Source organism: Chinchilla lanigera, unplaced genomic scaffold (assembly GCF_000276665.1).
Source record: "Chinchilla lanigera isolate Chin_1 unplaced genomic scaffold, ChiLan1.0 scaffold00082, whole genome shotgun sequence".
Classification (NCBI taxonomy): Eukaryota; Metazoa; Chordata; class Mammalia; order Rodentia; family Chinchillidae; genus Chinchilla; species Chinchilla lanigera.
The window spans coordinates 5,820,294-5,836,070 of record NW_004955483.1 but is presented as its reverse complement, the minus strand read 5'-3'; the positions used below and the strand labels follow the sequence as shown (position 1 = coordinate 5,836,070).

At 36.9% G+C, this 15,777-nt stretch overlaps 1 protein-coding gene across 3 annotated transcripts in view; it reads left to right on the top strand.

The window, feature by feature from the left end:
* The window catches only part of Cdkal1 (CDK5 regulatory subunit associated protein 1-like 1), a 594,324-nt gene that overhangs the window by 157,001 nt on the left and 421,546 nt on the right, over positions 1–15,777 (top strand). For all 3 annotated transcript variants that reach the window (XM_005403380.1, XM_013503828.1, XM_005403381.2), the window contains exon 5: positions 2,834–2,930. In XM_005403380.1, coding sequence (XP_005403437.1) covers positions 2,834–2,930 — 97 coding nt within the window. The remainder of the gene's footprint in view (positions 1–2,833; positions 2,931–15,777) is intronic.

Here is a 15,777-nt window from a genome sequence, read left to right as displayed (position 1 = left end):
TGTGTTCTGAAATGTGAGTCCACAGATCCAGGGGATCCTGGGTGCTCATTGCCGCTCTATCACTGACTCAACCTTGATGTTTGCATCTTTTCTTTTCTTTTTTTTTTTTTTTTGCAGTTCTGGGGTTTGACCCCAGGATGTTGTGGATGCTAGACAAATGTTCTACCACTGAGTTATATCCTCAGCTCTTTGTATTCGAGACAGATCTTGCTAAGTTGCCTAAGTGAGCTTTGAACTAGTCATCCTCCTACCTCAGGCTCTTGAGTAGCTACAGTTCCAGGTGTGAACCACCACAGACAGCCATTGCATGACTTTAAGTCTCAGTTTTCTTGTCTGTAAAGTAAGGGAATAATATTATGTTAGTATTAATTTTTTTAATGATAATTCTGTACCAATTAGTTCTTGCATTTTATGCCTTGGAGAAAAGATGGAAAGAATTCTTTATATTTTGTATTTATTCAAGTTAATGCTTTGGACAAGGATATGTTGCTGTTTTAACTTAGAAATATGTTTCAAGAAAATGTGAACTATTAAATTAACTTTGCATTCCCATTTTCATTTTAATTAGCATTTCAGGACCATTTGAGGGGAAGACATGGTAATTTATATTATTTTAACTTTCTTAAAGTATTAGTCTCATCAGCATTCACAGTTTGAAGGATAAAAGCTTTTAAAAATATGTCTGTGCTGGATACATTTCTCAAGAAAAAAAAAATTGCGCCTGCCTGGCAAGCGCAAGGTCGTGAGTTCGGTTCCCGGTACCGGAGAAAATCCAAAAAAAAAAAAAAAAAAAAAAAAAAAAAAAAATTCAGGGGCTGGGGATTTAGCTCAGCGGCAAAAGCACCTGCCTGGCAAGCGCAAGGTCGTGAGTTCGGTTCCCGGTACCAGAAAAAAAAAAAACCAAAAAAAAAGAAAAAAAGAAAAAAAAATTCAGGCTTTTATTAACCTGAACAAACGTACATTAAAAAAAATATAGGATGCATAAAGGGAATGCTTATAACAGGGGGATTGTGATAATTTGCATTAAAACCTTTGCTGCTTCGTTTGCATAAAAAGTGTGGCATCCAGATTCCATGACTGGACTATAATTTTGGTTGAGATTATGATTCTGGTTGGCCTTACCATTTTTAAGCCAAATTCAATAAAAGCATGAAATAATGTTTAATAAATTATTAAATCTCATGTCCCTATTTGGGACCTCTCCTCTTAATTTTCTAGCGTTCTTCTTACTCCCTTAAAATCAGGCCTGACTGTTTCATGACCCCATCTAGCGTTTCGCACCGTCCTGTGCAGCCCCTCCCCCGTGCTTTCTACCTTCTTGTCTTTGTCCAACCATAGCAACTGCCTAGAGCTTTCTTTGCCTCTATTTATGTCCTTTACTCATCCTGTCTGCTGATAAAAATCCTCCCTAAGTTTTTCATGAAGCCATTTCCTGTCTGTTTTGCCTGCACATTCTTTCCCCTTCATTGCATGTTATCTTGTGCATCTCCTTGTCATCGAAAGCATTTTACTTGATGCTGTGCTGTCTATCGTCTTTCACATCTCATCTGCTATAAACCTTGAGCTTGTGGAGTACAAGGTGCTGGTCTTCTTCATTATTTTGTTCCCTTAAGCACTTAGTATAATGCCTTAAATGAGCTTAATAATTAAGTAATTGAATTACTTCATTTTATAGGAAGCAGGCTTTTTATTTGATTTAATTATTAGTGATTGCAGAGTCTCTTGGATGTCTGGCAGTGACTCTAGGTGTTGCATGTATAGTTCTTTAAAAAGAAACAGATGTTAACTTCCTTGTAGAGACTGTTAAAGAAAGTGGAAAGATTTTTTTCGTTTGATAAGCTGTTTCACATTTACTATGAGAAAAGCATTGGTGTGCAGTGATGTACTTGGTATTAATAAAAATGTAAAACCAAAGTCACATTATTTCCATTCACTAACAAGATTTTTCAGGATGGCACAGAAATCATTATTTGATGTATACACATCTGCCTGATTGAGTGAATAATGTTCACATAAAATAAACTCCAACTTTCCTTCAGCAGATAAGTTCTTAAAAAATACCCAGATATGTGTATCTTTGAACCAGCTTTTCTACTTAGAACTTATGCTAGGAAAATAATTACACAACTGAACATAGATTTCGCCTCTAGATTTGTATATCTCAGAATACTTTCTCAAATTTTCAAATGTGCATATAAATGAGATACATATATATGTTTATATACCCATACATATTTATATGTGTCACACCAGTCAGCTTGTGAGTATATATTGTGTATTGGAGGAATGTTTGGAGTCTGGCAGGAAGAATAAGTAACCAGGAACTAAGTTCTAAGGAACAAGAATAGGTGGGCGTTGTGGGAAAATGTGGCCATTTCCAAGATTTGAGATGTTATACCTTTTATTTATCCTGCTCTCCTGTTTGAGTTTTTTTACAATGTATTTTACATTTATATTGTTCAAAAGACTTAAGAAAGAACACATCGTTTTAAGCATATTTTCATTAATATTTCACAAACTCATTTGAAAGGTTGGCTTGTTTGGAAAATACGTTTTTCAAGAATGATTCATATCCATGTGCATTCTGTATGACTGTTTTGGAATGAGATGATAATGAAATGCATTGTCAGATTTAACTCCTATAGTGTTCCTTAGTGCTCTGATAAATGGACAGATAGTGCAGAAGTCTTATGTTTTTCTTAAGCAGTTGTAAGAAAATACTGGTTCATATTAGCTGGACTTATTATTTGAAGAACTCATATGCGTAACCATTTCCCAGGGTGTACTTGAGAGCAAATAATTGATACTTTTTTTCTCCCCTTCAATTTCCTAGAAAAGCTCAAGAAGAAAACAAGAAAGTAGTGCTGGCCGGATGTGTTCCTCAAGCCCAGCCTCGTCAGGACTACCTCAAGGGACTGAGTATCATTGGGGTAAGTTTGTTCAGTACTTGACAGGGTAAAAGAAAATTTTATATTGTTAGCTTTTGATAGCACCATTTTTATTTGCTGTTTCTCAGTTATTTATGGCTGTCTGAAATACACTTTCTTTATTGCCCCTGAAACTCTGTCATGTATATGTAACTATTTCACTTTGCCACAGAAAGTTGTTCTGGGTTTTCTCATTTAGAAAGACCAGTGCAATGAAAAGGCCTAGTGTGGAATTTATGTCCCTTCATGACCTGGTCTTTGTCTCTTTTTCCATTGGCATCTCTGTCTGCATCATACAGCTTTCCTACCCCTCACTGGACTTCTAACTTACCCCCTACCATATAGGTGCTTTTTTTGGCTGTCCCAACCCCATTGTTTTTCACCCCTTCAAGTTTTGGCTCCAACCCGTGCTTGATGCTTTCTTCCCACTCTTTAGTCCTGTGTGTTCCTGTGTCTGAATTCCCTTTGCTCTCTGTGGAGTCGTCTGTCATTTGCACGCTCTCTTTCTCTCTTTTTCCAGTGCTAGAGAGTGAACCCAAGGCCTTTGCGCTGAGTGACATTCCGCCCGTCCCGCCGCCCCCCTGAGGCAGTGTTACAGCAAGTCACCAAGTTGCCTGGGCTGGCTTGAGTTTCCTCTCCTTGTGCTTCAGCCTGCAGGTGTGCTGGGGTTACAGGCACGCAGCACCACTCCCCAGTTTCCATTTGCTTTGTACACATTTATGATTTTGATACATATTTATGTATTTAGTACACATTTATGATTTTAGGTTTAGAATTGTGATGCTAGAGTTGCATTTCTTTACATATACTCCATATCTTTATTAATCTTTATTAAAATTATTATTCTTGTGAGGACAGTTCTTCAGTCCTTTAAAAAAAAAGAAAACTGTGTTTCTGTAGCCTGACGTTATTTGTTGACTGACCGGCTGGAAGAACCTTCCTGTTGCATTTTTGTCGCTGGCATACTTTCTGTTCTGTTGGGAGTCAGCTCTCTGAATCTGGAGATTACTTATTATCTGTTGTCTCTTTTAGTCTTTTTAGCTGTCACTACTCACAACTGCCCTCGTGTAGTTGGCACTGTATTTATTTAGTGAATGGTGGTGCTTCTTCATCCCCATTGATCTACTTAGCTGTTCTCAGTATACTCAACAGTGGTCTCTAAAACAGGGCTTTATTAACTTCTTAAAATTACGTAAAATGCCGTTGGTTCATATTAACTATGTGAGTAATTGGCATCTGAATTGAGTTCTGTGATGGATTTCTTCTTCCATGATCCACTTTAGACAGATTCTTATAGTGTGTCCTCAATGCAGGGAAGTTGTTTTCTGCTGCAAAGTCCTCACCCCACTAGCAAATTTAATAATCTTTGAACAAACACTCTCACTTTAAACAAACAGAACCTGAATGTCTGGTAACTTTAGTTTGTTTTCACCATTTGTCTGTTTACATTGCGATTTCTCTTGGTTTAAGAAATGAAATGAATATGGAACTCCTGAGCTATCTTTTTGTGTCATGCTAACTCTTCATAAACATAATCCTGCTGTGTTAGGGAAATAGGAAACTAGTTAGGACTCTCTCTTAGAGATGGAATGCAGTACATGCTTGGAGTTCATCTTAGATTTCATCCCAAGGAATTATGTTACTGGAATAGCAAATTTTCTGTAGTTTGGAAAAAGCTTGTGTTTTCTGGTGTGTACCATGATAGCATTTCTGAGCTCCACTGTATGCGTGGGAGACCTTAGTATATGTTAAGGTGCAAGTGAGAGTTTCAAGATATGGTATAAGGGGGCCCTGGGGATGGAGCTCAGTAGTAGAGTCTTTGCTGAGCACACTTGGGGCCCTGGATTTGATACCCAGCACGGGGAAAAAAGATGCAGTATGAGGGAGGGTGCTGGGTGCTGCTGATGTAGCAGACGGTTTCAGCATTGAGAGCTGAGGCACGGATAAACACCTTTTCCTGTTCAATCTAGCACCTTTTCATTAAAATATAAAAGTCATGTAGTCCCATTTTATTAAAATGAACATTCCTTAAATTTATTTTATTTGGCTCATTTATGATTGGAGAAAACTAAAACAGATAGTGAAAAAAAGTGAATAGAAGGAAAATTCATATTTCTGTCACTCTAATACAATTGTTGCTTTGTTTATCCCTTTTAGACTTTAAACTTTGCAACTTTTACTTAATTGTAATACTAAAACTATTTTGTATGTCTGGGTTTTGATGAGCTTTTAAACTATTTAAATTCCTGCATCAATGTTCTATTGAAGGCTATACTGTAATTTACTTAATATTTAATTGTTGTATTTCTAACTTTTAGGAAATGTACAAACTACATTAATTTCCAGAGTGGACTTCATAATTTGTGTGGTAATTTAATTACATATTCATCAGCATTATTATTAAATTATTAGATTATTGTTTATCAACACAATCTCATAGAATACTTTTCTTATGGTACCTACATGACACTGTATTTATCATCATTGACTTTTTGTATATGAAAATTATATACACATGTCTGAATACTTTAAAAACATAGTCTAGATGAGGAAACCAAAATCAACTATAATTGGATGTTTATAGAAGCCTAATTTTCTGATTAAAATGGTTAGAATTGCTACAAAATCAGAACTCCTCTGAAATAATGAGTTATAATGAAATAAAGTCACATGATTTTGTACCAAGGAAAAACAGTTCTAAGTATAAAAAAGAAAGAGAGATATTTATATTCAGTGATTTTTGGAAACAATTTTTTTTTAGGATGGTTAGAATTGTATTGTATGTAGACTTACAGATTGAATCAAGAATGTTAATTCTTCACAATACTGCTGTGATGGAGCGTATTAACAGAGATGGAAGCAAAAGAGCTGTAACTTCGTTGTGTGTCCTTACAGAGCTTCTGTTGGAGTTTATCTGTATCATCCCATAACTCAGGGACGATGTATCAATTCTGTTGACCAAGTGTTTGAAATAAAAAGCTGCCATTATTAGGTAGAGACCAGGGGTGCGCAAGCTACACATTCCATACCTGAGTAAAGATGTGATATTTAATAGTGCTCATGAAGTAAGCCTTTAAGAAATTAATAAAGAGAGAGATTATTATGATAATAAAACATGAATTTTCACCAATATAAGCCCTTCCAAATGGGCTGTCTCAGTCCATTTGCTCTTGCAATAGTAAAATACCTGAGACTAGTTTATCAGTTAAAAAGAATAGTTTTGTTTTGTTTTTCCTCACAATTCTGGAGGCTGGGAAGTTCCGGGTAGCCATACCCAGCAGGCATTTGGTATGAGGCCCCTTGTTGCTAGTAACTGGGCTGAGGCATCACCTGGGGAGACTGGGCAGGTGTGCTAGCCTGAGTCTTTCCTCTTTTTCTAAAGTCACTTGTCTCCTTCTGGGGACCCTACCCTCGACTTTATCAAATCCTAATTATCTCCCAAAGACCTCACATCCAAATACTATTAACATATCACTTAGGATTAAGGTTGCAACACAGAACTTTTGGGAGACACATCCAGACTATACTATGGAGCACTGATTGTAGTAATCAGAGGTAGCAGTGAGGTGAGAGCATGGATTTGACCCCTGGGCCTTTTATTATCACCTCTCTCACCATCTCCTGAAATTATCTACTTATGATTACTTATATAATCGTACATAGAAAAAAAACGATGAGCTGTGACAACCAGAAGCACACTCTTCCAGTCTCCAGGTCTGGAAGAACTTGAGTGGCTGTCTGTCTGGGCTTCTCCTGTCCTGGAGCACACACCTGTGCACAAACCCACCAAGTTCCTCATTTGGAAGAGGAGAAAGAGCAGATGTGAAAACATAGCTGTCTTGAATAAAAAAATCCTTTGTTAACCAGAGCTGTTTCCTTAGTATGAAATGAGGCTTATGTTTTATATCTAGAATATATGTGTTTAAAGGTCACTAATATAGAATCTACTTGTGATTCAGTTTTTTTCTAAGATCTTAAAACATTTTATCTTACAGTGAAAATTTTCATTTCTCTTTTTGCCAAGTAATTATGGCTAACTGTCCACCTTTGAAGGAGTTTACATGCAGTACCTTTTTTATTACTTGCTTTTTGTTTTGTATCAGTCATAGTACGTCTAGCTGTAGGAAGTCCTGTGCTCCTCTAACTATAACTATTGTCACTTTCCTTCTCTCTGGCTCATTTGTTGGCAGGAAGTTTGTTTTAGATTAGTAGAGCAGAAAATAGGATGTTCTTTGTTAAAGTTTGGAGGGAAAAAAATTTTTTAAAAGGAGTAATGGAGTTCTACTGTCAGAAAGCCTGGCTTCAAAGTCTTGAGCTGCTATATCAATTCGTTCAGTGCTTCCTGTGTGCAGACTTTGTAGTTGGTACTTTTCTAGGTGCTGGAAATGCACCTACATATAAAATGTTCCCAAATCCCTATCCTTGTAGAGCTTACATTCTGGTTCTTGGGGAGAGGCATCTAGTTAGAATCCAGAACTTCTTCAGCCTGCAAGAGAATTTGGCTGAGTTCCTAGACCATGGTGAAACTGACTAGCTGGGAATTTCTCTGTAAGGCGCAGACAGAAATACATGTGATGCCTATCCCTTAGAACTTGTGTTATTTCTTTCTGTGGTAGCACAGTTTCTGATTATTGCAATGTCCATTGTTAGAATGGCATTTAATAGGAAGGGTGGTTCTTACGCTATACAACAAAGACTGTGTACAAACTTGTATTTTGTGTGGATTTTTTACAGTAATAAGCCTCCATTAAAATTTGGTCTTGTTTGGTGTTAAATTTATCTTGACTACTGTACTATATTTCTACAAATCCTAAATAAACAGCAAATAATACACATGTTGTAACATTTTACAAGATGCAGTTCATAGGAGATATATGATTTGATATATCATTTGATATTGAAAATTTATAAATCACTACACTTCTTCATATTCCTGCTGAGAACCTGGAGGCAGGGGGCCCTTTTCCAGGGACAGCTGAAGAAAAATGTGGGTTAGGGCATGTGTCCACTTTTCATAAGGACTTTACCTGGTTGGTTTGTAATGTCTGAGTGCTAGAGTCCTGAAAAGTCAGGTAGCACAAAGCCATGTTCAAATGTGAACCATTTAATTTGGAAAATTATTTATATCAGTAAAGCAGGGTTTGGAAGAGACTAAATTTAAGAACGTTTCTCTTACAATATGTTGCAAAAGGTAAATTTGGTTTTTTTGGTTTTTTTCTCCGGTACCGGGAACCGAACTCACGACCTTGCGCTTGCCAGGCAGGCGTTTTTGCCGCTGAGCTAAATCCCCAGCCCCCGAAAAAGGTAAATTAAAAAGTGGTGCAATATCACGGTAACAGTGGCATGGGTACTGAGGGCAATGCTTGACCGACTCTGTCATTATGTTCCTCTCTACTTTATGTACTTTAATATTTTCTCTGGTCATATTGCAGGTTTGGACTTTGTTTATTAAAAAGGCAGCATTTTAACAGAATGGCATGTAATTTTAAAAGGCCGTTCCTGTTTTTCTCTTCATAGACCTGTTGCTTTCACTTTTTTGTGGCCTCAGTAAATCTTACATATCTACATGTGCTTTTTTGCCTATTGAATTATGAAAATGTAGCATATCATAGCTAAGAGCTTGGACTCAGGAGTTAGACTGCATGGGCCATTGCACCCTTTCTTGGTTATGTAACCCTGTGCAAGTTACTTAACCTTTTTGTACTTCAGTTTTATCTCCTGTTAATTGGTGATGATAATAGAATCTGGCTTTGAATTTTGTTAGGCTTAAATTTAATACAGCTGGGTATATTGGTACATACCTGTAATCTTAGTTACTCAGGTTGAGACAGGAGGATTGCAAGTGGAACTCAGATTGAGCAACTTAGCAACACCTTACCTTAAAAACCAAAAAGGGCTAGAGATGTAGTTCAGTGGGTTTAGTCCGCAGTACTTGCCCTCTCCCCACAACTTGTTAATAACTACATATAATGTTCCCAGAATGGTACTTAGGACATAGTGTTCTCTGTTGGTTATTATTATTATTGTTGTTGTTAATTTATTAATCATTTCACTTACTAGTAGAATTAACATCTAGAACAACTGTGTGTCCTGAACTGAACTGTTTGTAAGAGATACAGACCTGACTGCAACATCTTTTCCCTAAAGACCTTGAACTCTGCTAAAGCACAGATTGCCTTGATAATATGCAAGAGATAAAATGTTGTGGGACCCTGCCCTTCCCTTAGGTGTCAAGGCTGAGCAGTGGCTTGATGGGTGGAGAAAGGAGAAAAGGCTTCTTTAAAGGAGCAACAGCACGTTTAAGGAAGGGCCTGTGTGCCTGTAACTCCATCCTTTCCGTATGCATACATCTCTAGGCTTCTTCTCATCTGCTGCTTTGTATCCCTTGACAGACATTTTCCCATTCTTCCTTCCCTTGGTAATCACAGTTTTATCCTCTATGTCTATATAATTGGTGCTTTTTTGAAAAAAAAAAAAAAAAAGAAATTCCACATGTAAGTGAGATCATGCAATATTTTTCTTTCTTTGTTTGGCTTATTTTACTTAGTGTTATGTTCCCCAGGTTCCTTTCTGTTTTACGAGTAACAGGCTCTCCTCCTTTTTAAAGGACAGCTAGTTTTCCATTGTGTATATCTTTGTACCACTTTTTCTGTCTAGTTTTGGACAGATACTAATGTTGCTTCCTTATGCTGCCTATTGTAAACAACATTGTAATGAATATGGGCCTGTAGATATCCTTACCATAGGCTGATTTCATCTCTTTGGGGCACATACACAGAAGAGAGGTTGCTGGGTCACATTCACCATCATTTTTCATTCCCTTTTAGAATTTTGATGCAGTGGAAACAAGTTTTTGGGGAGTGGTAGATACTTTCTTTTGTGGTTTCAAAATTTAAAAGTTATATTTCCTGGGGTCTGGGGTACATGTCTGATAAGGAGCCTAATTAATTTTCTCTGTGACTCTCTGACCTTTTTTTTGAAGTATGAAAATGATTTATTGAACTCATCAGGCTATTTGAAGTTTACATATCATGATGGACACTTACTGATAAGCTTTGTAAAGCTACAGTTTTGTCAGTATTCAGCATTTGACTTTTGTTCTTGGCATTTTCTGGCTTCATAAGTATTTGAGTGAATGAATGTTTGTTAAATGAAAGATATACAGTTAACTTATTTTTTAATACTGTTCATTTATTCCAGCAGCATAAATTTTTCTTTTCCTATTTTGTGATGTGAATGTTAGCATGTATTTATTTCCTTATTACTGTATTGGTTCTTCATGCTGCCATAAAAAGTATTATAAATATAAAAATATAGTGGCTTATAACAGCATATATTATCTTACAGTTCTAGAGGTCAGATGTTGGACTTGGCTTTCCTGGTCTAAAATCAAGGTGTCTGCAGGCTACCTACTTTCCTGAAGCTTCTTGGGGAAGACTCTGTTTTGTGGCCTTTTCCAGCTTCTAGAGAAGTGGTGGCAGACCTATGGCACATGTGTTACTTCCTTTTCTTTTAAGACAAAAGATGTTAATGTTTGAGTTTTTTCTAAAGTGAAACCTCAGTATACAAGTTTAATTGCAGTGTTCGTACTTTGTGATAAATAAGTGGGCTTTGGGTTGCACTTTGAGCATTCATCTCTAAAAAGGTTGTCATCACTGTTCTAGAGGCTGCTGGTAGTCCTTGACTTGTAGCACTTTCCTCCTTCCTAAAAGCCAGGAATGTCATCACTGTCTGACCTTTGTCTGTCGTCATTGTCTGTCAACAAATGATAAAGTTTCTTAGCTTTGAAGCTCATATGATTAACTTGAGCTCACCTGGTTGTTCTAAGTTAATCTTGTCATCTCAGATCCTTGCCAAAGTCTTGTTTGCTAGGTTAAGGTAATTATCTTACTCCATTTTCTGTTACTATAACAAAATACCTGAGGCTAAGTCTTAAAGGAGATTCATTTACCTTACAGTTATGGAAGAAGAAAGTCCAAGATTGACTGTTTCCATTGATTTGGCCTCTTGTGAGGGCCTGCTGGTGCCTTACATCATAGTTGTGGGAGCACTTGCTGAAGGGGTCACATAGTAAAACAGGAAGCCAGCGACTGAAAAAGGGGCATTACTACTTTTTTATAGCTTCTCGCTGTCCAACAACTCATTCCATATGTCTAGTATTAATCTCCTTCTGGGGCAGCACCCAAAATAACTGATTTACCTTGCCCCAGGACCCACTCTTAATGGTTCCACCACTTCTATTGCCATAATGGAGACCAAGCTTCTAGCACAGGAGTCTTCAAGGGGGCACACACAAAACATAGCCAAACCATAGCAGTAGCATATTCATAGGTCCAGGGATTGCAGACTTGATAGTCTTTGGGAGGCCATGATTCTGCCTGCTACACCTGGCATAGTGTATTGGTTGATGTTTTATATCTCTAATTTGTATTTCTGTTTTAGTTCTAGTAGTACTCTGCATTCAACTTTATTATTACTTCTGAAGTCATGTTTTACTTTATAACATGCCATATTATTTAATATGTTATGTTATAATATCTCAGTTTTTTGTACATGGTTAAGCCTATTCAGTTTTGTTTCTGTTACCAAAATGGGTTTTTACACCTACCACTACCACCACCACCAAAAATTCTCTAGGTATTTTAGCTGGCTTTGAGAGAAAGAAGAGTTCCTGATACTGATGCCTACTATACTGGCATTCTTTTAGCCCGGCCTCATGTTTTAGTTAGCAGGTTTTGTCCCCGACTTTGAGGTAGTCACTGACTGGTACCACTCAGGGAGAAAATACATTTTTTGTGCTGTGAGAAATGAGCTGTCTTGTGACTTTTCTTGAAAACTAGTTTTTACCACTGTGGAAGAATCTTTTTCAGTGAAGAGATAAGAGTTGAAAATATCCTGGGAGATAAGAAGGTTTTGTTAAAATTAAACCACATGCAACATAAAGTGCTCCTTGTGTAACACATTAACAGAATTAATAGGTTTGTAAATGTAAAATAATATTCTTTTTAATAGAGTTGAAACACATTAAGTTAGCTTAGTGGCTGCTGTAGAATTCTCTAAATATAAGAAATTTGAAAATTGTCTTTTTTTTGATACCATTTAAGGTAGGGACTTTTCTTAACAAGTTGGAAAAAATTTATAGAGAAATCTATTTTCTATAGAGGACTGAATATTGAACTTTGACCTGTCAGATGCTGTTTATTGGATCAAGCTATCCTTATAGTAAATGTGAAAAATTTCAATATATAATTGATGGAAAAGACTTTTTATATGTATATTTATTAACAAAGATTGAAAGGTAATTTTTCCTGTTTTTACTGTATCTATCGAAGATGTGCAGCAGAAAGATTTGATATACATATATACATATAGTACAGTGATTATGGTAGTCAGGCACTTAACCTATTCATCACCTTCCATGGCATTTTCTGTTTGTGTTTAGGAAGAGCACCTAAAATCTCCATTAGTAAATTCTCAGTGTACAAGATGATGATATTAGTACATCAGGTTTCTGGACTTCCTCATACTGCATGACTGAGTTTTGACTCTTTGACCTACTTGTCTTCATTTCCTTTCCCTTCTGCCTGGGTTAATCCCAGTTCTACTCCGTGTTTCTATATATTTGACTTTTGTTTGTTTGAGATTCTGTACAACAATGAGATTGTGCATTATTTTTCTTGTTATGTTTAGCTTGTTGTCCATAGCAAAATGTCCCACAGGCTCATGCATCTTGTCACAAATGATAGCGTTGCTGGGTACAGCGGTGCATTCCTATAGTCCCCACTGGTTTAGGATGTGGAAGCATCAGGACTGCAGGTTTGAGGCCAACCTGAGACATTTAGAAAGACCATGTCTCAAACTGTCTCAGATGAAAAATAAAAATGTGCTGGGGATGTAGCTCTGTGCAAAGGTCCTGTGTTCAGCCCCCAGTACCACAGAAACCATCAAAAAGCAACGTCCTCAGAAATCAAAACAAACTGCCACCAAACAAATGGAAGTGTGTCCTTCTTAAAGACTCAATAACATTATGTACCTATATTGAAGTTTCTTTATCCGTTCATGTGTTGATGGTCACTAGACTATTCCCATATCTTGGCTATTGTGAATAATGGTATACTAAACATAGGAGCACAGATAATCTCTCTACAAAGTTCTGATTTATATGGTAATTTCCATTGAACAGGTGGTCCCAGATAGGATTACTGGGTCATGTGTATACCTATTTTTAGTTTTTAAAAGTAATCTCTACATTGTTTCCCATAATAGGTGCCCCAATTTACATTCAGTCAACAGTACACAAGGGTTCCATTTTCTCCTAACACTTTCCAACACTCATTATTTCTTGTCTTTCTGATCAGAGTATGAGGTGATACAGGTATGAGGTATGAGGTGATATTTTATAGTGGTTTAGATTTCCACTTCCCTGAGGATTATTGATACTGAGACCTTTTTATACATCCATTGGACATTTGTATGTTTCTTGGGGAAAAATGTCTGTTGGGTTTCATTGCTCAAAAGGTTGTGGTTTTTTGTGCTGCAAGTTGTCTGAGTGATTTCTAAAATTTTGTATATTAACCACTTATGTCTTTTTTATTTGTTGCTTGCACTGCTGTGCAGAACCTTTTTAGCTTGATGTCCCATTTGTTTATTTTTGCTTCTGATACCTGAAGTTTTGGTGTAATTGCGTCATGCCTCCCCTACCCCCACCAAAAAACAAAACAAACCAAAACAAAACAAAACATTGCAGAGATTAGTGTCAAGGAGCTTTCTCTCTATTGTTTTCTTCTAAGACTGTAAAAGCAGTTTCAGGTGTAATGTTTAGGGTTTTAATCCCTTTTGAGTGGATTCTTAATGTATGGTGTCATATATAGATTCAGAGCAATTCCTACAGTTTTCAATCATGTTAAAAAGCTAGAGTAATCAAAACAGTATGGTACTGGCTTAAAAAGAGGCCCACAGACCATTAAAACAGAATAGAGAGCCCAGACATAAACTTCAGCATATACCATGTTGAATTTTCAACAAAACCACCAATAGGACACAATGGGATAGTCTCATCAGTGAACAATTTTTGGAAAACTGGATGCAAAAGATAAACAGATAAAAGAATGAAGTTGGACCCTTATCTTGCATCATTTTGTTTTTCCTTTCAAAACTTAGTGGAGTTTATAAGTGATTTTAAAGTTTTGATGTGATATTTCTTAAGTAGACTATAAATTGTAGACTTCCCTTTTATTTAGATATTCATAAAATTTAAAAAAAACTAGTAAGAAAGTTCCTTGGCGTGTGTGTTTGTATAGCAACGATATAGTAAACTCCTACTCCTGAAAGAATTTGAGATGTCCTGGGATAAAAATCAAGAGATTGTTAAAATGCCAGTCATATTCATACAAGTATAAAAGAAGTTATGCAATGTAATAGAAAAATGTGGATAAACAGCATTCTCTGGAGATTTTCAAGAAAATTAGCCTGAGCAGTCTTTTAACATCATTCCTTCAGATGACTTTCTTTTGCAAGCAGGAAAAATCTAAACTGCAGGGCATGAATTAGAACGTCTCATATAATCTTCTTCCCTTGTTTATCTGGTTTCATTCCTTAGCACCATGTCCCTCATGTGCTGTCCTTCTTTTGACCTTATAATTTATCTGCTTGCTTGCTATCTCTTAGCCCTGTACCTACTTCTCCTCTTGGAGGTTCCTGTTGATACCTCTGCCTTCTGGTTGAAGTCCCTGGATTGAAGCTCCCGTTCAGATGTGTATCAGTGCCATGACAGCAAAATTGTCCTTTCTACGCTTGCCACTGCTAGGTTTTATTTTCTTCATAGCAGTCATCATGATAGGAAATGAAAAATTTCAGTTATGTGTTTATCTCCCCCAATTAAAATGTAAGGTGCTCGAAGCAAGGGCTCTGTATTTTTGTAGAAACCCCCAGTTTCTACAGTGGTGTGCAGTGCTGGTTAATGCCAGTAATATTTGTGGGGGAGAGTTAGTGGGGAATAGTTGTTGTCTCAGGCTTTTGCAAGTCCACGTTTAATTGGATAGCATTCTGTGATCTTTTAGTAATGGCTTCCGTGTTTACAGGAAAAGAGCAGTTCATTAACTGGGCCACCTATCTGCCATTCCTGGAGAAGATCTACTGAAAATATGTGACAGAAATTTAACTGAAAATCTTTGGACCTGAGTTCCTTTTGCTTTGAAAATCACAGTATTTCTAATCTAGGATGAGATGTGATAATATGTGTAAAACTGTCAGCATAGAGCCTGAGATGAAATAGTTGAGAAATGTTCAGTGTCACTGTATTATTCTAGTCATTAACTTATCCAGCTGCTGGTTGTCCAGGGTGGGGGCCTTGTGGGTGGGGAGGATACAAGTGCATGCAAAGCAAAATCTCTGACAGTAAAATGGTATCAGTTTGTCCTTGGACGACCCTAATGTAGATCTTTTTCCTAGCCTAGATGACAGAGTTGTGTTTGAGACACGCATTAGTTTCCCAGGACTGCTCTAGCAACTCACTGCTGAGTAGGGGGCTGTCTGAGACATCTTTAAACCTGTCCTCTTCACTATAGCTGCCCAGTCATTTGTGACTATTTAAATTCAGATTTAAGCTAATTAAAATGTCAGTTCCTCCTGGACAGCACAGCCTGTGAACAGTACTGCTCTTGCAGAAAGTTCTATTCCTGCACCCTCTTTCAACATTGAGGAGATTCTACAAGAACATAATTTATTTGCATTAGGTGCCATTGTTACGGTCTTGTTTGTTCAATGCATGTTTAGTTATGAATTTGGGATAGTTCATAATAGTGGAATAACATTTTTATCGACTTATTTTAAAAGTTCTTAGGCAGAATGC